Source organism: Henckelia pumila, chromosome 1, assembly GCF_033568475.1.
Source record: "Henckelia pumila isolate YLH828 chromosome 1, ASM3356847v2, whole genome shotgun sequence".
Lineage (NCBI taxonomy): Eukaryota > Viridiplantae > Streptophyta > Magnoliopsida > Lamiales > Gesneriaceae > Henckelia > Henckelia pumila.
In genome coordinates this window covers 134818682-134842748 of record NC_133120.1, presented here as the reverse complement: position 1 = coordinate 134842748, position 24067 = coordinate 134818682, and the positions used below count along the sequence as shown (strand labels likewise).

The window sequence follows — 24067 nt, the reverse complement described above, 5'->3', positions numbered from 1 at the left end:
CTTTGCGCTGCGTGTATGTAAATAATTTAATATCTAGTTAAAATTATAATAAATACGAAATTTTAATAATTTACAAATAATATGTTGATATTAAACAAAATTGCAATGAAATTCGTTAACTGAAATGAATCTTTAATTTTAGCAACACATAGATAGTGAGTGGTTTTAATGATGGGAGTTAGAAATGCAAGCGTGAGTTTTTACTATTTTACCCAATAATCTATATGAATTATAATGTATGTTTGAGGTTTAAAATTATAAATTTATATTGATGTCATCAAACTGACTAAAACAGTTTTGAAATAGGTCACAACTTTTATATAATAGTATAGATAATAACATGTGAGTGTTCATTGAAATTTTACCTTCAATCGATTAACACTTTTACAATTTTACTCCAACTATTCTAATATCAACCGAAATATCTCTTCAAGATATATTTCTTCTTGTGTATTTCGAAATCATCCTCAATCTGTCCACCATGGAGATCCCCATTCCTCTTCTCAATCGCACTAAAAACCATGAAGATGTTTTTCGTTGATATTGAAAACGAGGTGGCACGAAAAGTCCCAAGTGGAGGACAAGAGGGGTTGGGCAATTGATGTAGCGGAGAGTGTAACGCCCGAAAAATCCATTAATTCATTCACGAGTATTAACGGGATTTTAAATGAATTTTAAATGATTTTATTTTTATTTAATTATGATTTAAAAGTTATGTTTAATTAAATGATTTTATGTGATATTAATGATATAAAATTTATGTTTAAAATATTTCGTGCTATGTATATTGCATGAGATTTTATGTTTCAAAGTTGAGTTTTTGGTTGTTAAAATATATGTTTAAATGTGGTGTTAAATTATTTAATGTTATGTGATTTGTTTGGTGTTTAATGGTTACAAGTTAATTTTATTGTTTTCAGGTTTAAGATTAATTCTGGACTGAGAAAAACGAGACTAGCCTACGAACGAGGTTAAACAAATATTTTTATATTTATTTTAAGTTTAATGTTGGTGCGGTTTTATTTTTAAATAATGAGCGAATTTGGAAAGTCAGTATTTGCAACTAATGAGCCGACTTCCAAGCACATTAGTTACAAACTGAGTACCGTCAAATTCTTTCACCTCTTTTATCTCTTTGTCTTCGCCTACTCATCTTCCCACTCCCTTCTCTCGTTCAAACCCTGCACCAAGGAAGAAGAAATACTCTCAATCTCGTTCGTGCAAGGCTAGATCGCTACCAAGGTACCAGTTAATTACAACATATAATGATCAGACAAGTTTTAGAAGCTTTTGAAACCACCATTCGAGAATATATGTATTTTGATATGAAAAACTTGTATGTTGATTGTGTATGTAATGTATATTGCATTGATTTTAAAAGATTTTGAAGAGCATGATGTAGAACTGTGAAACGTGAATCGTTCTTGACGTTTGGTGTAAAGATTTTTGAGATTTGATGAGAAAATATGTGTGAATCTGAGAATTTTTGTGTGTGTTTGTTATATGAAAAGTTTTGATGTAAATTTTTTGAAGATGATTGTTTTTGGATGAATCTTTTTCGAGTTTTTAAAGTTTTTCATGTGTTTGATCATAAATTTCACTGTGTGAGTGAGTAGGTTTGAATTGGGATCGAAAAGAACCCAAAAAGAGTCAAGAAAATAATATTTTGGCACACTGCGCCAATGCCTGCATTCGCATGTAGCGGCCTAGGCACAGGAGCACCCGAAAGCACTCATACTTTGCACTAGGGCGCTCCTTGGCGCCCAGGGTTCTGTCCCGAGCATTTTTTTTAACGTATTTGAGGTCCTAAATTCATGTTTATGATCTTTTAAGGTATTTTAAGTACTTTTTTAAGAGTTTCTATGCAAAAACTTTCAAGTTTTGAGGTAAAAATGAAAAGAACGACTCATGTTGATAAGAATCTTGGATGTCATGAAAAGCAAACACGACTATATTAAAATCGCACCCTCAGTTCAATAACAAAAAGACTCAATAATGTTGTCCCGATCTTTTGAAACAAGTAAGTTTGGAAAATCTACCTCTAACTTACAATGAAATTCGCAACAGATAATCACGAGATAAACAATCGATCTCAATGGAACCTTCAGAGGAACCTGTCTCTGACAATTTACGAATATAATCAATTGACAAACGCCACAAAGTTTATTAAACTTTGATAAGTTTGATTTTTGGATACAAAAAGCAAAGCTTTGTCATAATTCTAAAAATAATTATAATTTATAAAATCAATATTCAGTAATCTTCATTGTTGTTGTTAATAATGATTGTATATGTTGTATTTATAATATAACTACAAAATAATAAAAGATAAAGCAAAATAATATAAAAGATATCAAAAGATATCATCTAAAACTTTCCTAGTAAACTTATAATACTAAAAAATAATCAAAAATACTCAAAATAATAATATAATAATCAAAAACCCGAAAACACACAATACATGTCGTACTGTGTGTAAATCCCGTACTGGCGCCTAGGCGCTTAAAACTGGAGCCTAGGCTCTGAAGCTGTCAGAATTGTGCATTATTCTTGCAAAAATCATAACTCGAAATCTAGCCGTCGGATCAAGCTGAAATTTTAACCGTAGCTTCATAACATCTTAAATACATTTTGAACGGTGAAGATTGGATTTTGACTTCTATAGAAGCTTCATAAAATTTTAGTACTCCACCACAAACTCCATGCTTTCCAACTTGGCTTCCTTTCTCCCCAACTTGATTGTCATGGATCCCAATTCCTTCTAATCTCGATGGAAAATTATGAGAAAAATCTTGGAACAATATGAATCTTCGATAGCTTTTTAGATTCATATCACATGTGGATCGAATTAGTTATGTAATGTATATTATATGCAAGTATGCTCTCACGAAAGCTGTGTTCCTTATGAAAAGTATGAAATATTGTGAAATTAATTTTAATGGACGTGTTTATCTTTCTTTTAGTTAGCATGCATGATTTTCAAACATGAAAGGATTTAAAGAGCATGACATGTTAAGTTTCAAACTATTTTCAAGGTTCATGATGACATGATGATTTTAAGATATTTTGAAGTATTTGAATGAACTATAAGAAGTTTTATGATGAGAATGATAAAGTTATCAGAAAGTTTATGATTATTATGTTTTGATGAGAAAGTATGACAAAGTTTATGATTATGATGATGCATGAAAAATATTTTGATGTTGTATGTGTTCTTGTGGTAGCAATACGAGATTGGTACTCCAGATTGAGTCCCAGAGGGTCCCTTCCAAAGAATGAAAGTTTATGCGGCCAAGGCCGAGATGAGATGCATATTGGCCAAGGTCAGTATGTTTCATAGCTTGTTGTACAGCGACCGTGATCACGGGAACCCAATATGCTCATAAATGATGGCTATCACAATTGCATATATTTCATCACCCAAAATGAAAACGTTTATGACATATGTTCTTATGGATGATGTTTTTGTTTAGTTAAGCTTATAAATTATGTTTTATTATGTATTAGCTATGTAATGAAAGTTTCTTCCTGGGTATTTAGACTCAGTATACTTTTAGGCCTCGTTTAGTACAGAGATGAGATAACTCTTGGACTAGAATATTGATTGATAAGTGATGGATAAGGAAAGATAAGTATGTATTTTATAGTTTTTTATGTTTGATATGATTTTTAAAAGTGGGATAAGTTAATACAAATAATTTAGATTGACCAAAAAGCCCTTCTTTCTCTCTCAGTTATTAATCAAGTGGACCTATTTCTTTCTACCCACTTCTCTCGGCATTAAAGAAAAAAAAATTAGATCTACTCCATTTGAGCTATCGGAACAACAAAGAAGCAGATCATTTGGATTTTCTTCACCTCGTCTTACAGAAGCTTGCTTCCACCAGATCGAAAGATGGTGATCGAAGTCCACTAACATACTCCAACTTCAAGTCCTTCGAATTTGCAGCATTAAGTTTTTCCCTATTAGAAATTATCTTCGTTGCTTTGATATTTCCTATTTTTTTTCAGCTGTAGAGGATTCTGATTTTTCAATTGCGTTAATTTGAACAATTTGTTTCTCACTAATTAACTTTGTATCGGAAACCATAAGAAAACTTCTAGAGTGAGAACGCAAACTTGTGTACTAGCCAAAACCGTTCTTCTATTTTGGTTTTGCCGTTAATATAATGAGTATATGGGTTAATCTTCGATTATGTGAGCCTGTTAAATTCATTGCTAACTGAGATTGTACCATTTTATATTATTTAATCATAATCAAAGTTGAAGGGACTCCAATACTTTCTTGTAGTTGAGTGGTTGAATAATTTTACTTTTCTTGCGCTATAACAAAACATATGATTCTATGCATCAGTAGGTCTAATGGAGTTGAAGCCACCACCAGAATGTGAATGCAGGAATGGTCTAATGATATTACGAACAGGAAGGAACCACTCAACTCGTCCACGTCAGCAGTATTACATCTGTCTGGCTGGGCTGAAACATGACAAGAGGTTCTTCTGGTTTGATGAGTATAATGCTAGTACTGATAAGGTTACAAAGGGACGATCCTATAAAACCTACAACAACTCATATACTATTGACGATAGTTCTTTTTATAGTGGTACGAGGATGCGATATAATAAGCACACAAGAACCACGTCCTCTAGCCAATTTGGGTCTCCTTTGAACTAACCTGACAAATATGCCACCCATGGATTACATAAGACTGATTGTGGGATGTCATCTATGACTATGATACCTAGCCTTGCCTATAAGACTGACCCGTATGCACAACAACAAGTTTGTTGCTGATTTGGGTTCCTATGTGCGTTGATTTGTTTCCTCTTTCTAGTCATAATTGTCCTCATTAGTAAAATGTAATGTATAAGTAGTATATTAATTGGGTTCTTATGGAAGTTATTTATGTATTTCTCTACGGCGATGTTTTTTGTTTTATTGACAAGTATTTCATGTGATTGAGTGACATTATTATAGGACCATCTTCATGAATTTTTAGGACATGTGTTTTGTTAGTTTATACACATATAAATCATCTTCATATATTATCCATGTGAATGAGCATCTTCCAGTGAATTTTGAAGAAGATATTAGTCATGCCCGTCTAGCGAAGACGAGGATAAGGTTACTGTCCAACGTCCAAGATACAATGAAATAATGTTATGGGTTGTTACAGCTGCTGTAAGGGCATCTTCATTGCTTATTGGTCAACAGGTATCAATTAATAATGGTGAATCATTAAGAATTTGATATGCATCATGACCTCTCCTTTGACTCATCTTGTGTTTATGTTAGGTTGTGATCATTATTAATAACAATCTTTAATTCTTACCTGTTCAACTTAGTAGAAGGCTGGTTAAACGATTCCTGATATATTCAATCTTGCATTTTAGCTGAAAAGAGTCTTTAGAAAGGGTTATGGTGATGTTCAGTTAACATAAACAGAGGCATGTGATGAGTTGGACTGCAAAAAAATATTCATACTTTATTTCATTCCTTGCATAGAAGAAGACATGTGGTGAGATCGTTTTTTAGTGACTTGATATACGTTGTGTTATTTATATTACAAGTGAATTGACGTTTTGATTTATGTATTTATTATCATTACTGAAGCTAGAAGCTTATCCCATATATTTTTTTCCACTTGCAGTTTTACTTTACATCAGAATATCAAGTAAGAATATCTTGTCAATAAGATCTCATGGAATGACTAGAATTTAAATATAGGTAGGTGTATGTCTTTAATGCATTTGTTACTTTCTTCACTATAAAAGACCTTACTACTTTCTCTTATCAGCGTGTACAAAGCTATTGCAGTCGATATAATTTTATCAAATGCAACCCCACAATGTCTGTGTCACACAAAGAAGGTTCGGAAGCAACTGTGACCAGCGAGTACAAAGTTGACGTGATCATCATATCATATGATGATCAAGTTAATGACAAAAAGAAAGAAGATTTTCCAGCATTAGTAATGGATGCTTCTAGTGTGAACCACACTGGCGCCAACAAACGTGGCATCAAACGACCCCCAGTTCACTCCTTCAAGCATCGTGCTATAGACCACGCCACTGCTTCCCATTGTTTGTTCGATAGCTCGGACGAATCAACCCCTTGAATCTGCAAAGTCATCCGGAATTCTAAATAATATGCTTTAAAATGTTGGATCTTTTTGGTGCTGCCGTTTGTTGGATTTTGTCGTCTATTTATATATTATCATCTTACGTGGCCAATATATTTGGTATTGCCTATATATGATTCCGCAATGATATTGTATTTTGTTTAGGTTGTGTGTTGTCTCTATTTCTGGTGTATCAACTTCCGAATGATGGTTATATATATAAAAAAACACTTATGTTTGTGAGATGTTTAGTCTTTGATTAATTTTTTGGTGTTTTCAAATACGGTTATACGTTGAAATGATACATGGTTACTATTAAGCTTAATTTCAATGAAGGACACGACTAATGTGATCCATAAAAAAATATAATGAATCCATTATGGAACAATCAAACAATGAAGGAGAAAGCTGGAACAATACGTAAAGAATTTATAATTCAAATGTAATGTGATACACTTGGTTTTGGATCACCAGGTTCACACATATTAACAACAACAATATTGTGGTTCACACAAAATGGTCATCATAAATCTGGATCAATACATCAGCATTTCAAATGTCAACATCAAAATAAAATCTTTCACCACTAGTAGAATTTCTATCTTTTACTTCGGCACTTTTTACTTCGGCAATTAGTAATTACGAAGTAAAATATAACAATCAACTTCGGTAATAACACGGACGAAGTAAAAGTGCACATTTTACTTCGGTACTTAAAAAATCCGGGCTTCACTAATAATTTTTGTAGCATTTTACTTCGGTATTTTATTTTTGCCGAAGTAAAAAGTAAAAAAATAAAAAATTTTATTATAAGGGCCGAAGTAAAAAGAAGAATCAGATGAGGATTGAAAGAGTGGGTGCCCAGTGAGCCAACTTGTGGCTATGGGCTTTGATGACTCTTTGTACAAACGATCTTTTGTTTAATATAATTTACACTTTTATTAATGGCAATGACTTTATCTTTCTTCATATTGTTATATTATGATATACTATTGTTGTTTTGATAAAGACCTTGAATATACTATAGTGTATGTAAGATGTGGTAGAACATGGGGATGTCTATCATGAAATACATCTTATAGTCACTGTATATTCTAAACTGTTCCTAGTCGATTGAGCCGTCCGATAATAAGGATAAGGATCGCTCGAGTTTGAGACTAGCATTTGCGATGCGGAGTACCACGTTTCATTGGTAGGGAACATGGAGATGTTCGAAGCATGCAAATGGATATTCATAGGATGAATAATCGAACTACCCTATCCGGACTTTCCAAGTGGTTATCACTTATCGAGTGGATAAAGTCCGCGGTTTTGGTTGTACACCATTAGTCCTTACTACTTGAAACATCATGGAGACTCTATATGCTAGTACTGTGCTTTGACTCGTTTACCGACTCTATGGGGGTCATCAGGTGTCGGGATTGGGTACAGTTACAACACATATAGGAGTCGATGCATTGTTGTCAAGGATTCACCACATACTTGCGAGTGTGGATATCCTATGCGATCTGAGGAGATATTAGTGTGACGAATCTCTGGCCAGAGTACTTGATGTGATTTAAGAAATGGTTTCTTAGTAGCACATGCGATGTCACTAATTTGATCTTCAAGATATATTGCATAGTTATCGAATCTTGAGCGACTCTCGATATACCAATGGTTGTTGATTCGATCGGGATATATGGATGAAGGGACCGTACTGTACGCGAACCAAAATCTACTGGTTCTTGTAGGCACTATCAGTGATACCTAGGGAATCATGGGGCGATGTTGCTAGGCGCTTTACCATGATTCGTTGGGCAAGTCGGAAATCGTTGTTCCGAGTCACAAGGAGTTGTGAGCCCACGGCTAGCTGTATCCCTGAACCATTGAGGGTCACACAGTGTAATGAAGTTTTAATCCCCGTTGAGATAGTTAAATTTAAAGAGTTAAATTTAATGAATAAAGAAGTTGGACTTCTTAAATAAGAGTAAGGGAGTAGGATTTCCTAAAATGACATAGGGATGTACATTTTTTGGAAACCACTGAATTCGGATTCAGGAAAATTTATCTTGACTTTAAAATGTGCAGAAATGGTTTCTGTGCACATTGGTAAAATCGGTTTATCAATCGGAGTCACGATGAATTTTATATTAATTTCTGAACATGCGGGCTTTGCTTGTCGGGCCTCAACTTATGACTAATGGGCCCTAAGGTGTTAGTGGCCTGCATTATAAATAAGTTATTACAGTACAGAAATTACATACAACTGGTCATAATTTTGAGAGCAAAATTTCGAAAACCCTAGCCTCCTCCTCTCTCAAAGTGGCCGAACACCCTCCCTCTCTGTCTGAGAAATTCCGGTCTGTGATTTTGAATTGCAGTCTGGAATAAGCGAATCAAATTCTTTATTCTCTTCGCAGAAAACTTCTGATAGATTTTCTAGTGCAATCTATCAGAGGGATTAAACCTCCATTCGTGGACCTGATTGAAGGACAGAATATTCATCAGTTCCAGGGAGATACAAGAAGCGTAGAGAAATCTGTGTGGTGTCCAATAATCTCGCTTCGAGATTGAAGGTAAAATTTAATAATAGTTATTTAAATTTTACACACACTTATAATTTAATCGTTGAACGGTTGATACCCACAATATGGAATTGTTCCATAATAAAATTTTTAAACTTCCGCTGCACCGGGTATCAATCGTGATTGATCTGAGAGCCGCGTTATCAAACAAGGATCCCTTTCTTGAACCGGGATTTTATACGTACCAAACTTTCTTTCACTTTTAACACTGAGTAAAAAAAATAAAATAAATCCATCGCATATCTACTCGCGATCCCCTTTCTCCTTCAACCAAGAGGCCGCTGATTTGCATCTCCAGCCATCCACCACCGTCGTGAACCGCTCGCCAACGCCGTAATTCGAAAGCCCAAGTTCTGAATCCTTCTGTTTTGGTATCAATTTGGGTTTTTGGGGGTTTTGGAAGATGTTTTCCTTTTTTTTACGTGAATCTGTATCCTCCTTCGTATCCTAACTACCCACCAAGCCCAGCACAGAGCCTTCCGGCGCCGGCTTTAACAGGCTACCTCCGCAGCAGATTTAGTCCCCAATCGGTTACCCTTTTTCAGGTATATATTACAAACTATCATGTTTTTAGCTTTGCATCATAAAATCTCCATCTCTTTTTAATTAAAAGATCTGCCCGATCATTCATATTTTTGTTTGTCTAGATCTCATATACATTTTCATGTTCTATATAGATGAATTTGATAATTTTTGGTCTAATATTTTTAGAGTTGTGCGTGATTTTACATTTATTGATTAAGAAAAATATAGAAAAAGTAAAATTTAGAAAGAATTTCCAGTTTTATTTTTATTTAATAAATATTTTGATGAGGTAAAAAAATTTGTTGGAAGCAGTCGAAATGTGGTAGATGGTAAACAAAAAAATAGATAAAATCTTACGTAAATTTAGAAAATAGATTGTATATTAAAGACCGAAGAAAAAAAAAGAAATTCATGTTTAAGACAAAAAAAGATATTTGTATCTTGCATAGCATAAAGCTCTTTTCTTTTTTCTTTTTATATTTTTGGAATAAATGCGTCCATTGTCAATTTTGGAGGCTCCAAAAGACCAAAACATGGAAAAATATGTGTGTATGTATAAGATATATATCTAGCTATTTGGCCATTTGGGCCTATATAAAAGTCTGAGCAGATAGCATTTAGCATCTATAAAATTAATTATCTTTTCAAATGGATGAAGTAGATATATTATGTGTTCTTCCTGTGTGTAAATTAATACTTAGCTTTAAATTTGAAAATGCCAGAGAGATACAGGCTAGTGGTCTAGCTATTTGGACCGAGACCTTCAAGTACTTTTTCGCTTACCAAGTTACTTGACTTGTGAGTATAACATATGATCATGTGATTGTTCCTGTGCATGTAGTATGGTGAAATTGCAGTAACTTTGATTCTTTGTGTCCTGAATATGCAGGAGAATTAGCGATTTGAATGGGGATGAGTCGATTTTTCCACTTCTAACTAATAACTCAATAGGGCTCGACACGCTGTTAGTGTGATTCTTATAATTTTCTCTCCAGCCAAAATAATAATTTCTTGTGTGCAACTCATTGATTCTCAGAATGCAGGATTTTGAGGAGTTGCAACATTGTGGGGGAATTGCTGAATTATCTAGGGGAATTGAAAACACTGAAAGTTCTGTCAGTAGAATCCTTTCTTTCTTTTTGATGTTTCTGTTTGCTTGATTTCTCTTCTTAAATTCGTTGTAGTTGTAACTTGTAGCATGTCATCTTGAAATTCACATTTTACCCTTCTTACGCAGAGACCTGAGTTTCAACAAATTAAGTGGACCAATTCCTGATAGCTTTGATCTGACAAAAACCGATTATGTGTAAGAGTTTCTAGTGCCAAAATTTCTTTTCTGTAATGTATTTATAAAAGAACTGTCGTCTGTTGTTGATAGAGTTAACTCCCATAGCTGACTTTGAGACGGCTTGCATTGTTGTTTAGTGTTAGAGTTGATAGTTATAAAGTATTCCATGGATCTTCACTTAGCTTAGTTTCTTCTTAGTTCCTCCCTTAACCTCACGAGGTTTATTGGTGTGATATCACTATTTGTTATTCTTTAAGTTCATGGCAATCATTTTATTCTAAATAATATTGTAACATAAATATGAAAAAAATACAGGTTTGATATCAAATTTATTTTTGTAGAATTTTAATATCTTCTTGATTTTTCCTATTAAATGGTGTTTGACTTCTGTTTGAATTTCATAATAGATAACTTTTTTATTTCCATACAATATTAATTGACTACATAGTTGAAGATCAAATTTGTTAGTAGGTATTCAATTTTCGTTGTCATCTATATCAGTAGGTTGGATTGTTTATTTATTTTTTTCTTTTAAATTTAAATTTCATTTTAAAAATGTAGAAGTTCACTTTATATTTTTTTAATCTCTTACTATTTTATTAGCATAAAAATCAATAGTTACTTTCGGTATTTTAATTTCAAAAATTGAAATGCAAAAATCTCTTTAAAGTGTAAATAAAAGATTCTTATTCCATTGAGATAATGGGATATTGGAGTTAGGAAGTGTAGGATCATGAGATAATTGTAGTTTGATCTGATGAATAAAAAAAGCTCCATAGTATTGTTGTCGTTAAACATAATATTTAGTTACAAAGCACATAGTATTTGATGTTCGAACCTTTTCAATAAGATCAAGAATATCTTGATTATCCAATCAATATTTTCTTTTGTATACTCTTCTTGCTCCATTTTGAAAACATGCTGCACGAATGAGTGTGATCTTGGGTCAAATTTTGCATAACATAGAATATGATATCAAAGTCGAGCATGAAAGATATTGCATAACATTATCTTGCAGATGTCCTATAATTTATGGATGTCTTATATTATCTGATGAATGAAAAAAGGCTGGGTGTTTAGATATATTTACTGATGTTTTATATTATTGGATTTCGTCTTTAATTAGCTCCATAGTTTTGGGGCATACCATGCAATGAAAAATGGAGTGTTCACATCAAATTCTGCGGGCAATTCCGGACCTGGTCCTGAATCCATTATTAACTTCTCCCTTTGGTCACTCTCAGTTGCTGCAAATGACATAGACATAAAGTTCTTGGCTAAGGTTCAGTTGTGAAATGGTAAAACTTATTAGGTAAGTAGATTTTGTGTATCAAATATTTATAAATTTGCCATACTGTATAAAATATTATTCAATTTTTAATATACAACTTCTTTTATGTATGTATGCATGTAAAGGGGGTGAGTGTAAACACATTTGACATTGAGGGCAGCCCGTACCCATTAGGACCCCGAAGCAGTGCAAGGTACCGTCGTCCTTTGCGATGTTTTAAATGATTCGGAACCAGCAGCAGGCGCAAACGCTACCGGAACCATAATGCAGGACGATGGCTTCAAGGATTACGCCTTATCTTTACCCATATCAGTTTCATACATGGGATCAAGTGATGGTGCTGAAGTTTTTCAATATTTCAACATCACAAGGTATCGTTTCGCAAGACTATAATGGAATTCAGATTTCAGACTTCGAGAAATGTTTCATATACATAGAGGAAGCATCAAACTTTATATACACCATGTTCCAATATATAATTTGCTAGCAAAATTTGATGATATGCAGTAAACCAATTGGATGTATTATTTGTTGTAGGTACAATTTTTGAGTCGATTGAAGGTACACATCAAATTTCCGAATTTTTTTGGATTTATTTCAATTTTCCAGCATATATTATTTGGGCTTTTTTCATTTTAGATCCGTATAATTCACACTGTGGATGTTTAGATGTTGAAGGCAACCAAGCCATATATCTGTTTTTTTGTTTTTGTTTTTGCAGAGGTTATAACTTCACCTGAATTTCATCCTTGTCATTGCAACATGTTAGCATATAGTAGTTCTAAGGGATCAATTCGTCTCATTGATCTGCAGTAATCTGCCCTGTGCGATTCACATTATAAAATGTAAGTGATGTGTTGTATTTCGGTATTCTAATTAATGATTTTGTACTTTATTAGTTGGACGGGTGGAAAGATCAAGTATATGCTAGTTCATAGATTGGGTGGTGCCCTTATTAATCAGATTTTTGTTTTCCTATTTTTTTTCTAAACAAATTCTCACTTCCAAATCACTTGAAGCTTTAGTTATATTTTATTTTGTGATGTTCTTGAAGATGTTATGCCCGTTTGCACCCTCGTGCCATCAACTACATGAAGAAGAAATGTGGACACAACAACCAGGTATGGGGATGTGATTTTTAACTGATTCTTGTTTTGGTACATTCAAATCTGTTCTTTATGGCGAATATGAACGAATCATGATTCTGTTAATTTATTTTAATTATGAGAAACAATGAGTTAAAAGAGAGTTTTATTTAGTTTTTTTTTTCTTTTTCTACCTATGATATATATATTTATCATTATTCCATATTCATTAATTCTCAGCTTCTTTGATTTATACATACTATATTTTATTAATGCAATGAACGATGACATCAAATTGTTATTTTTTAGATTTTTTTTTCTCATTCCATTTGATAAAATTTCATATGGGATATCAACACCTGCTTATGTTCATACTCTTAGTGTTCAATGGTTGAATGGGACGGAGTTTCTAGAATCTTACAGTATCAGGTTAGCTGATCCAATATTAACCAGTGAGATTCTTGTGCCTATTCCTGTTAGGATATGATGAAACTGGATGCGGATGAAAGAATACTTTTAAGAGGTTCAAGGGGCCTTCCCAATATCCATCATGTCAATGACACTACCATGGTAAGATTTTGTCTAGTTTTAATGCAAGTAAAATATTTAGTTTGTATTTTAGTTTGTTTCTGCTGCTCTCCAGCCAATCTAAGTTCATGTAGTCGAACTGTAATGTTTCTTGTCATATATTTAAAGGGGTTAAATATGTGTGTCAAGTTACTTGAATTCTTCCTCTAGTTTCTCTCTACCTGTGATAGTATCCTTTTTGACAGAAATAATCCATAAAAAATGTAACCAACATATGAAAACATATCCTCACCTCTAATTACTTTTTTTTCTTTGGTTTCTTTTGTCAAATTATGTTAAATATATCATGCGCCACAGATGAGAGTCTCGTTGTGGCTGGACTACAATATCTGTTGTGATTATGTGAACTAGCATATTGGCCTTATGGATATATTAAGGGGTAATTTATAGATTACATGGTTATTTTAGCCATGCAATGCTTCGTCAAATTATTGGGATATGATCATTCTGATTTTTTGATTAAAACAGCATAAAAGGCATAAGAGAGGGAAAATTGTCAGTTTATGATATTATTCCTTCTTGATTATGTAATTTTTCACGAATTGGTGTTTGGTTTCCTGAAAAAGTGTGTGCCCTGATTTTCCGTTGAGCAAGCAGCACTACTACAGTCCTATCTTGGGCTTCTCGACTAAACTTGCCCTGATTTTCCTTTATGATGAACGAGGTGGTACTCTATATTGCTTGTTATTTGCAGATGAATTATCGGTATATGCTAGTTCCGATAAAAGGGTTGTTGATTTACAAGGAGAAGCTGTCAAAGTCCTAAAAGGCTTGGAAGCTGTGGTGGGTCACCTGATAAAGTTTTTGGTGGATCACACAGTTCTTCCTTTATTTGAGAAGAGTGTAAGTTCCTGGTATAGGTTTTTTGGTTTCATGTGATCATGAGACTATCGTGAGAATGTTACTCCTTTTTGCAGTATAATGCTCCGGCGACGCAGGAACGACTAGACTTTCAGTGTATGGAGCAGATCATGGACTTGGAAGTTAGATCTGTCATGCATGTAGCTCCCAACAATATTATCTAATGTATGTCTGTTATGTAACTTGCTGATATATATATATATATTTTAATAAAATTAAAGTTGGTCATATGCACGTTGGGATGAATAATACTTTTATTGATGGATATACTTTTGGATGGATAATTTATCAATCTTTTGTAGAAATACTCGTGGATGCATAATTTTTTTATTGATGGATGTACTTTTGGATGGATAATTTATCAATCTAATTAGTGTATTTTACGTTTCAGATATATATATATATATATATATATATATATATATATATATATATATATTAATGGTGTTATTGTATCTAATTAAAATTGTTTAATGTTGATTTAGTGGTACATATATTTTTACTTCATCAATCAATGTAAAAGCCGAAGCCATATGTACTTTATTACTTCGTCAATTAATGAAACTGCTGCAGTAAGGGCATGTTTTTACTTCGCCAAGTTACATAACATTTGAAGTTAAATAGAGCATTTACTTCATCACTCAATGTAAATACCGAAGTCATATATGTTCTATTACTTCGTCGTTTAATGAATCAACGGAAGTCATATATGTTCTATTACTTCGTCACTTAAGAAAACTGCCGAAGTAAAATACGCGCATTTAATTCGTCAGTCAACGTAAATGACGAAGTTATAGATGTTATATTACTTCGTCACATAATGTAAATGCTGAAGTAAAAGGCATGCTTTTACTTCAGAACCGGTTCAATATTAAGCGAAGTAAAATGGTACCTATTACTTCACGTGTATCTACTTTGGTACTTATCTATCTACGACTTCAGTTAATATGCGAAGTAAAAGGCATAAATTCTACTAGTGCACCTTACTCACTACAAAACATTACACAAAAAATCACCACCTAAACATGTTGTCAAGAATAAGTTCATAACAAAAAATATCTCCAGAAGGTGAGTAACTTCTTCAAGACTGCCTGATATCGAAACCTAAATTGCATGCTGAATTGGATCCACGATACCATGTTACTCATAGCAAAAGCAATTTCAAATTATGGGTTTAGGAGACTCAAACTCAAGTTGATCTTACTGTCCATATCCAGCTTCAAAAACAATCCTAATTTCTTGGGATTGTCGACCAACAACTCTGCAACGCGCACTTTGTCACGCGATGACAACTCTGGAATGTATCGTAGTTCTTACAAAACACGGTCCATAGCATTGTCCATCCTAATATTTTCTTGCATCTTTGAATCCGCTGCCATTTCGGTGACAAGGTTTGACATAGCTTCCTTAGTGATATTTGCTAAAGTGTTTAGCGCAGACACGATTTCATCATCTCCGTCATTCATGGCTTTGCGTTTTATTTACTTCGAATTTTTCCCACCAAGTGTATTAGGAGAGGGAGAGTGAGTCACAGAAATAGAGTCAGCACCATCTTCGGATATTGGACGATAAACGTCCTTCATTCCAACTTCAACTTCATTTGTATGTTGTTCGGTCATGTTTAATACATCTTGAGCAACCGCCGCATAGGTTTCGACTTTGTCACCATTCGCCCTATAGTTCCCGAAGATCTCGCACCAGTCTTGGTAGTGCAGCCAATGCTTGTATCGCATTACTCGAATAGTATTGTCAACCTGAACAATTATGGTAAATTTTAGCAAGCAAATTTACTAGTAAAATGTTTCATAAATCATACCAAACCAAAATACCTTCAGTAGTTCTTCCCATGACTCGTTTGTAGCATCAATCATGTGCTCCGTATCATTCCAACCAATGCCACTCTTGGATAGTATTGAGGACAAGCTACTATAGTATTTCTTCCAGACGTGGATTTTCGAAACTATATGTGGCATTCCACGTATATCGGTGTCAGGGAATGCATTTTTCATGGCAGCTTCCAGTAAGGGTAAATAGCCTGCGCGAAAGCTGTTCTCACTTTTCCAGCCTTTCGTTACCACATCTTTTAGACCTATGAGTAGGACCTCTTCCTTCGGTGCTATCCAAGTACGCCGCGACTTATCAGATTTCTTGGCTTTATAAGTAACACTCCCGGAAGTTGCTCCGCTATCTATCAATTCAAACATTCTAGTGCATTAGTACCTGCAACAAGTTATGTTCATAACTTAGCAACAGTCAATTAAACAATACGATAACAATTATTTATCAAACATGAACAGAATATGCATATGCGATGGAAGCATATAAAATATTCATTAAACAATAAAAACATATAAAAATTTACAAAACGAAGAAACAATAAATAAAATTGCAGTACAATAATGAAAAGAGATATTTAGTCTATAAATATGATCGAATTTATTAGGTAGGGAACATAGATGTAGAAAAATTGTCACTCCACAGGTCCCATTCTTCCGATGAATTGAAATTCTCGATGAATTCATAGCCTATTTCTGGAAGCGAGCTTAGTGTCTCTTCTTCAAAAACCTCAACAAGATTGTCTGTCATTTGAGAGCGGATAAAGTTGTGGAGCAAAACGCATGCCATTATAATTCGATTCTGAGTTTTCAAGGGATAGAAAGATGGGCTTCGAAGGATAGCCCATCTTTTTTTTTTTAGTAAACCGAAGGCTCTCTAAATGACGTTCCTCGCTTTACTATGTCTCCAATTGAACAACTCTTTATAATTCTGTTGGGCAGTGGTACGATTTCCCCAAGCATCCCTGTGATAAGGTACTCTTCTATACGGAGTTAAGAAACCAGGTATATTTGCATATCCGTTGTCGCACAAATAATATGAACCTAGTCAATAAAAATAATTTGGTGAATGTTATAGAGTTGGTAAAAAATAGTACATCCATAATAATAATACAATTTGAAGACAATGATAATATCAAGTTAAAAACAACACACTACCTCTTTGAACTTTAAGACCGTCATCTCGAGTTAGGGCATCACGAAGCACTCTGGCATCGGCTATCGATCCTTCCCATCTCGCGAGTGCAAATATGAATTTCATATCTCTGTCACACACACCCAACACATTAACTGCAATGGTCCCTTTTCTAGTTCTGTATTTTTCCTTCTCAGCAATTGGTACATTAACATTTAAGTACGTTCCATCCAACGCACCGAGAAAACCCTGGAAGATTAAAATGTGGAGGTATATTAAATTACTGTGGCCAGCGATCACATATGCCTGTCATTGATACGAATCACTTTTCATAATAGATTGTGAGTTAAATACGTAAAAATAAAAATAGTTTTACCTTGAACCATTTCCATGTATCATCAATGCAAGTATCGTCGACAGGTACGGACTTCAGAAAGATCATACTATGTAACCTCAGAACTGAGCCCAAAACTTAATGGAAATAGTTACTAATTGTTTTACCGCTTCAGACGTAATCATGAGAAATTATTCTATTTTTCTTGTGATGTGCTAAGATTGACAAGAACATGGCTACTTTTACTTCAACCCTAACGTATCTAGAATCTCTAACGCCAACGACATGAGTGACCAAGTAACATAATTGTGCAAAGGAATTTCGATCCATCCTCAAATTAACTATGCATTGGACATCTCCCATTTCAATAACCCTATTCAAGTGGTTAATTTGTGCACTCATTCTTGTTCTACAGAATGAGCGCCGTCGTCGACGAATTAATCTTGTGTAATGTCGTATCAAAATACTTACCAGCATTAATGTACAAAACAACATTTTGTGTAGCACCATAAAGATTATGATATTACGATGTCTAATCTCCATCTTGCACACTTTATTAAACATAACTTGCACACTTTATTAAACATAACAAAGGAAGTTAGCATAAAGAAAATAATTCCAAAAAATAACTTACTGTATAAAATATTTTTAAAATCTAGAACATCTTATTATTGAATAATAAGGTCCACTGATTCGGATACCTGGGAGCCTCTTGGTTGCACCTTTCCATCATTGTGTTATTACAACAATTAAAACAAAAAGAAAAATAAATGAAAAAGTTATCAACGAAGTTTAATAACTAATGTTCTATGGAATTTGAAACCACATGTATGTCAACAAAAAAATAACTGAGCGAGGCAAAGGAATAATTCTAATTATTGACTTGCGCCTACCAACCATTAATGATTCTAGAATTTCACCTTGCGTTTTTTTAAATTTCAAAAGCAGATTAGATGATTTTAACGAGAAAGAGGACAAAAATAAACAATTAGGTCTAATAGAAAACAAATTCAGAAGATGAATCAGGCATGAAATTTCATAACGAACATAAACAGAAATCCTCTCTTCCAGTTCGATTACCATCGGCGCCGCTACGCACAAGAGAAGAAGAGAAGAATGAGAAAGGGAAATAGGTTTACGAAGTGAGTGGGTTGTGCTTTTCATTAGTTATAGTGAAGGGTTAGTTTTTTAAATTGCTTTTGTAATCCATGTGACAAATATAATCAAAGGTAGAATGGGTTGATGGGTTGTCAATGGGCTATACTAACTTTTAATCAATCCTGATTTTTATCTATGATCAATGATTACATCAAACATGTGATTGCAAAACAATCAAGAGTTTATCAAGCATATCAAACAGGGTCTTATGGTGCATATGTAAAAGAGGAAGTTAATAATTTAAAGGTTGTTTATGGGTCCGAGTATTCGAGGAGGCGAGAAGAATTTGCATGGCATGGACGTTTGAGAACTTTATGTCAAGCATCTCCATGAAAGCTTGGGCATTTTATTAATGTTATGCTTGTTTATTTGAACTCAAGTTTTAGCGGGTCATTTTAAGATCAATCATGTTGTAAATACGTTATTTTGTGATCTCATATTTTACAGTTTCAAGTTTTGCGTGTGTGAGAAAGTTTTGGCGTTCCCGTATGAGTTAGCATCATTTTGTTCAATGATAGCTTAAACGAGTTTTGAACCATAAGATTTTGAGTTGCTTTGCTCAAACTTAATTTTTACGCATGATACTTTGTACCTATGAGCACGATGCATGTTTTTCAAAAAAAATGTATTACGTATCTTTCTGCACCATAATTCTTGAAAATGTCCAAAACTACAGGACGCCACAATTAGTATCAAAGATGTTGGTTCTGTGACCCAATTTTTCCATGCAATGTCGCCAAGGACTCGAATGCTCCTGCCTCCATGACTATAAGGTTTATGTTTTAAGGTTAAAGTTATGATTTTGTTTACTGTTATGACTATGCATGATTTAAAAATAAAATATGTTGTGTTGTGCGAATTTATTTTTGGATTTATGACTGTGTTGGATCTGTTCTGTTTAAGAGTACCTTTGGGAAAGAATGACTTGGGTACAAAAGGATTTTGCTTTACTGAACTTAGTGATCATTTTTTAGATTTAAGTCAATCTGCTTAGGATGTTATTGTTTGGGTCGAAATGTCACGTGTTGGCATAGAATTGTTTGGTGATATTTTACCTGTGGGCATTATGGCTTATTTTCTTTTTAAAAATGAACTTGGATCATAAAGAATGTAGTATGATGGTTGATTATTCTCTTGCATGCCTTTGTTGTACGGGATATATAAGTTGATAAAGATTGTGCCTTGTGTTTGTTGTTCTGACTAGGGGTGAGCATTCGGTCGGTTCGATTACCGACCGAACCGAATTTATAATAACTGAACCGAACCGAAATATTTAGACATAACCAAACCGACCGAATTAATTATAATATGGTAACCGAACCGAATTAAAATCGGTTATTTCGGTCAGTGACCGAATTAACCAATTTGTTTTAAAAAAAAATTTGCTGGTAACTTGCAGAGTTGACCTTAAGCCTTAGAAGTAGAACTGATACAAGATTGTGAAAAGCCACGAGCAATCTCAAACAGCAGCAAGTGATGTACAAGAAGAAAGAAAAAAAATTAAAATCTGTAAAAACCATAACTAAAGGTCACTTCTCCGCAAAGCACGATTAGAACAAAAATCCAAAATCAAACGTCATATAAACCCACGAATCATCAGTCAATAAGAAAAGAAACCTAAGATCCTAGCAGATATACTCTCTAAGAAAATGAAAATAACGCAAAAATAATGACCGGAGCAAAAAATCATCCATTTAAAACGAACAAATAATCAAAACAACTCCATTATTTCAACCTCAAATTCGCTTCGCAACCGATGTGCGCACGCCAAAATCACTCGGAGAAATACTCAAAGCAACCAAATGACGAACCGTAGACTGACCGAGACATAAAAATATGGGCGGTCGGCGTCTCGATCGGAGATGAGAGATGGGCTATCGGCAGATGGAACTTGGAAGCGAGAGTGGAGAGGGTAGAGATTTGCGAACACTAAATGTGAGCTTATAAGAAATTACGGCCCAGATATTTTAAAATTAAAATAATGAACAACATTATAAATATTATAAAAATATAAAATAATAGTATTGGAGTATATCGGTTAATTCGGTTAACCGAATTTATAATTTTGAAAACCGTAACCGAACCGAATTAACCGATATAACCAAATTTTTTTAATATTAAAACCGAATTACCGAAATAACCGAACCAAAATTTTGAATTGACTCAGTTCGATTGGTTAATTCAGTTTAACAAAAATCTTTCTCACCCCTAGTTCTGACCTCTAGGAAAAATGATCTTGGATTTAGTTTTGACGAGGAACTTAGTTGATCTTTGATGTGATTTTTGGGTCCGCATGGTTAAGTGTTAATAAGTTAAGTTTATTATTGGAGTTGATATTTTAATCGGTATGTTTAAATAAAAAAATTTGAGAACATAAATTTTGGTTTACGGATGTTCAAGGATAAATAAGTTTATTGTACATGTATGAGTAATTAGTCAAGTTATGGTATAATGCAATCGTTGTGTTTGGGAGATGAACATTATAGTTAACTTTTAGGTTTTATGTATGAGTTGATGTAAGGATGTGGTTGGAATTTCACTTATGGTACTAAGAATTTTGTAAAAATATCAAATTTGGGTTACAGTGGGACGTAGGTAAGCTGTAATTATTTGCTTTAAATTGTTCTTAGCAACGAAAGTTTATAAACGTTGGCTTGATTGAGATGAGAAAGACACTTGAGAACGATAAAATATTTTGTTCTATCAGAGCGCACAACAGAAGCATGGTTATTGGGACGCTAAGATTTGGAAGCTAGACATGCATGTAAACATGGATTTAGTAGATCAGATTTTTGAGAGCCTCTGTTATTGGAGTTTGATCAGTCGAATTTCGAGGACGAAATTATTTTTAAAGAGGGTAAATTGTAACGCCCGAAAAATCCATAAACCCACTCACGAGTAATAACGGGATTTTAAATGAATTTTAAATTATTTATTTTATTTAATTATGATTTAAAAGTTATGTTTAATTAAATAATTTTATGTGATATTAATATTTAAAATTTATGTTTAAAATATTTTGTGGTATATACATTACATGAGATTTTATGTTTCAAAGTTGATTTTTTGTTTGTTAAAATATATGTTTAAATGTGGTGTTAAATGATTTAATGTTATGTGATTTGCCTTGTGTTTAATGTAATTTGCAAGTTAATTTTATTGTTTTCAGGTTTGAGATTATTTCTAGACTGAGAAAAACGAGACTAGCCTACGAACTATCGAGGTTAAGTAAATATTTTTATATTTATTTTAAGTTTAATGTTGGTGCGGTTTTATTTTTAAATTGAGAGGATCGAATTTTAAAAGTCACCATTTGCAACTAATGGGCCAACTTTCAAGCCCATTAGTTAGAAACTGACTAAGCATATTCTTTCACGACTTTTCTCTCTTAGCCGTCGCCTACTCCATCTTCCCTCTCTCTTCTCTCGTTCAAACCATGCACCAAGGAAGAAGAAAGACACTCAGTTTCGTTCATACAAGGCTAGATCGCTACCTACAACGATCACAAAAATTTTAAATTCTTTTAAACCACCATTCGAGAATTTATGTATTTGATATGAAAAACTTGTATGTTAATGTGTATGTAATGTATATTGAATTGATTTCAAAAGATTCTGAAGAGTATGATGTAGAACTGTGAAACTTGAATCATTCTTGACGTTTGGTGTAAATTTTTTTTTATATTTGATGAGAAAAGATGTGTGAATCTGAGAATTTTGGTGTGTGTTTGTTATATGAAAAGTTTTGATGAAAATTTTGAAGATGGTAATTTTTGGATGAATCATTTTCGAGTTTTTGAAGTTGTTCATGTGTCTGATCATAAGTTTCAATGTGTGAGTTAGTAGATTTGAATTGAAATCGAAAAGCACCTAAAAAGTGTAGCGACCCACACCAGAATCACCTACTAAGAAATTATTACGCATGCAATTATATCTTAAATAACAATAATCAGATAAAATCAGCGGAAAACATAGTACAGATCCCCAAATTTGAAATAACAGTATAAAATGCTATTTAGGGTACAACCAAATCGAATAACAGTGTATCAAACCAAATCAGCAATATAATCCACTAAACTAGATAACCGGGAAAATCTCAACGGTGTTGATCCTCTACTCGGTGCTAACTCCTACCGGCATCATCCAGCCAGAGGCTTGTCCCGCAAAATGGGGTATATAAGATGAAAATATAGGGACGTGAGCTCTAACGCCCAGTACAAAAAATAAGAGTATACAGACCTATATGTGCATGCAAAATTACATGGATTGGGTAACTGGATCAACAAGAAACTCATGCTCAGACTGAAAGCGCCAAGGAGTCTAGTGTGACTCGGAAGTACCCATCTAGACTACAAGCATAACAACTGAAAGTGGATTGAGAAATATCTTGGAAACATCATAGCCTTCCGTGCCCGTCGGCCATGTCACTCGTGACGTCCAATCGTCCACAATATAGGGCTGAGCAACCCAACTAAACCATGGCTATCTCGAAGGAGATACGGCTCAACGTGATAAATGATCATGCGTCATATGAACAGTAAATACATGCATATCATGGCAGATGAAATGCAACACATAAGAATGCATACTCAGCTGGATATCTCATTCAATACTTACGTACCTTTATAGGTCAAGTCTAGGTGAACAGCCTAGAATCCAAGCCTATAATAAAATGCATATCATATAAATTATATCATTCTAAAAGTCTTAACTAGACTAATAGCTACTCACTGAAGCTAATCAGAGTCTAGCAATATTCTTGCTTCCGTAGTCAGTCCTTTGATGAAGATTGCTCTAAACTCAAGGCACAACACTGCTACAATCCCAGTAGCACTTAATCACTGTCTGGCCCTCGAATACGACGCCCGAAAAATATTAAAACTAACTAGAGACGAGAGGGAAACTTGAGAAAAGTGTGAGGGAAATGGCTGCCTCCAGCCCTTATTTATAGACCACGATTGGAACGTTTGATCTCTCGTTCAGAGCTTTGAAACGCACTTCAGAACTTTCGATCGTCCTTCCGAACTCCAACTACCAAATGCGTGTCTCTGATTGGACAACTCAATGTTGTTGACACAATTTGGATCTTTCGAAGCCTAGTTCGAAGCTTCCAAACTTAGTCAAGTCCAATCACCAATCAAAACTCATACCCTGTATGATTGCAAGGAGATTCGAAGCTTTCGATATGCAGTTCAGAACTTCCTAACTGCTCGGCACATCCGATCTTCAGCATTGAATTCCGATCTAGTTCGGTGATTCAAATCTTCTCTTCAAAACTTC

General features: G+C 33.9%; 1 protein-coding gene and 2 long non-coding RNA genes across 5 annotated transcripts; 2 read left to right on the top strand and 1 right to left on the bottom strand.

Moving 5' to 3' along the window:
* The first annotated feature begins 3793 nt into the window (after nt 1-3793).
* LOC140876170 (uncharacterized) lies at nt 3794-6318 on the top strand. The gene is made up of 3 exons (XR_012148695.1): nt 3794-5214; nt 5651-5727; nt 5798-6318. It is a non-coding gene; the product is annotated as an uncharacterized lncRNA (long non-coding RNA).
* A 3784-nt stretch (nt 6319-10102) lies between these two features.
* On the top strand, nt 10103-10522 carry LOC140860326 (uncharacterized). Its single transcript, XR_012143681.1, has 3 exons — nt 10103-10177; nt 10257-10328; nt 10451-10522. It is a non-coding gene; the product is annotated as an uncharacterized lncRNA (long non-coding RNA).
* Nucleotides 10523-15302: 4780 nt separating this feature from the next.
* On the bottom strand, nt 15303-20729 carry LOC140877558 (uncharacterized). Of its 3 annotated transcripts, none has more exons than XM_073281096.1 (4): nt 17673-20729; nt 17320-17545; nt 16156-17205; nt 15303-16080 (listed from the first exon to the last, which is right to left on the bottom strand). In XM_073281096.1, exons 3-4 carry the CDS (start codon nt 16528-16530, stop codon nt 15808-15810), a joined length of 648 nt encoding a protein of 215 aa, XP_073137197.1. In that variant the 5' UTR covers nt 16531-17205; nt 17320-17545; nt 17673-20729; the 3' UTR covers nt 15303-15807. The 3 variants fall into 3 exon arrangements, with proteins under 3 accessions (XP_073137197.1, XP_073137200.1, XP_073137204.1); XM_073281099.1 differs by having other exon boundaries at nt 20524-20729; XM_073281103.1 differs by lacking the exon at nt 17320-17545 and having other exon boundaries at nt 16156-16546; nt 20524-20729.
* Between the last annotated feature and the right edge of the window lie 3338 nt (nt 20730-24067).

Excerpts from the sequence above, each read along its gene's own strand:
- LOC140877558 (XM_073281096.1), bottom strand. The coding sequence starts at position 16,530 with ATGTTTGAATTGATAGATAGCGGAGCAACTTCCGGGAGTGTTACTTAT. Across the intron at positions 16,081-16,155 it reads CATGGGAAGAACTACTGAAG|GTTGACAATACTATTCGAGT; the intron begins GTATTTTGGTTT and ends ATAATTGTTCAG.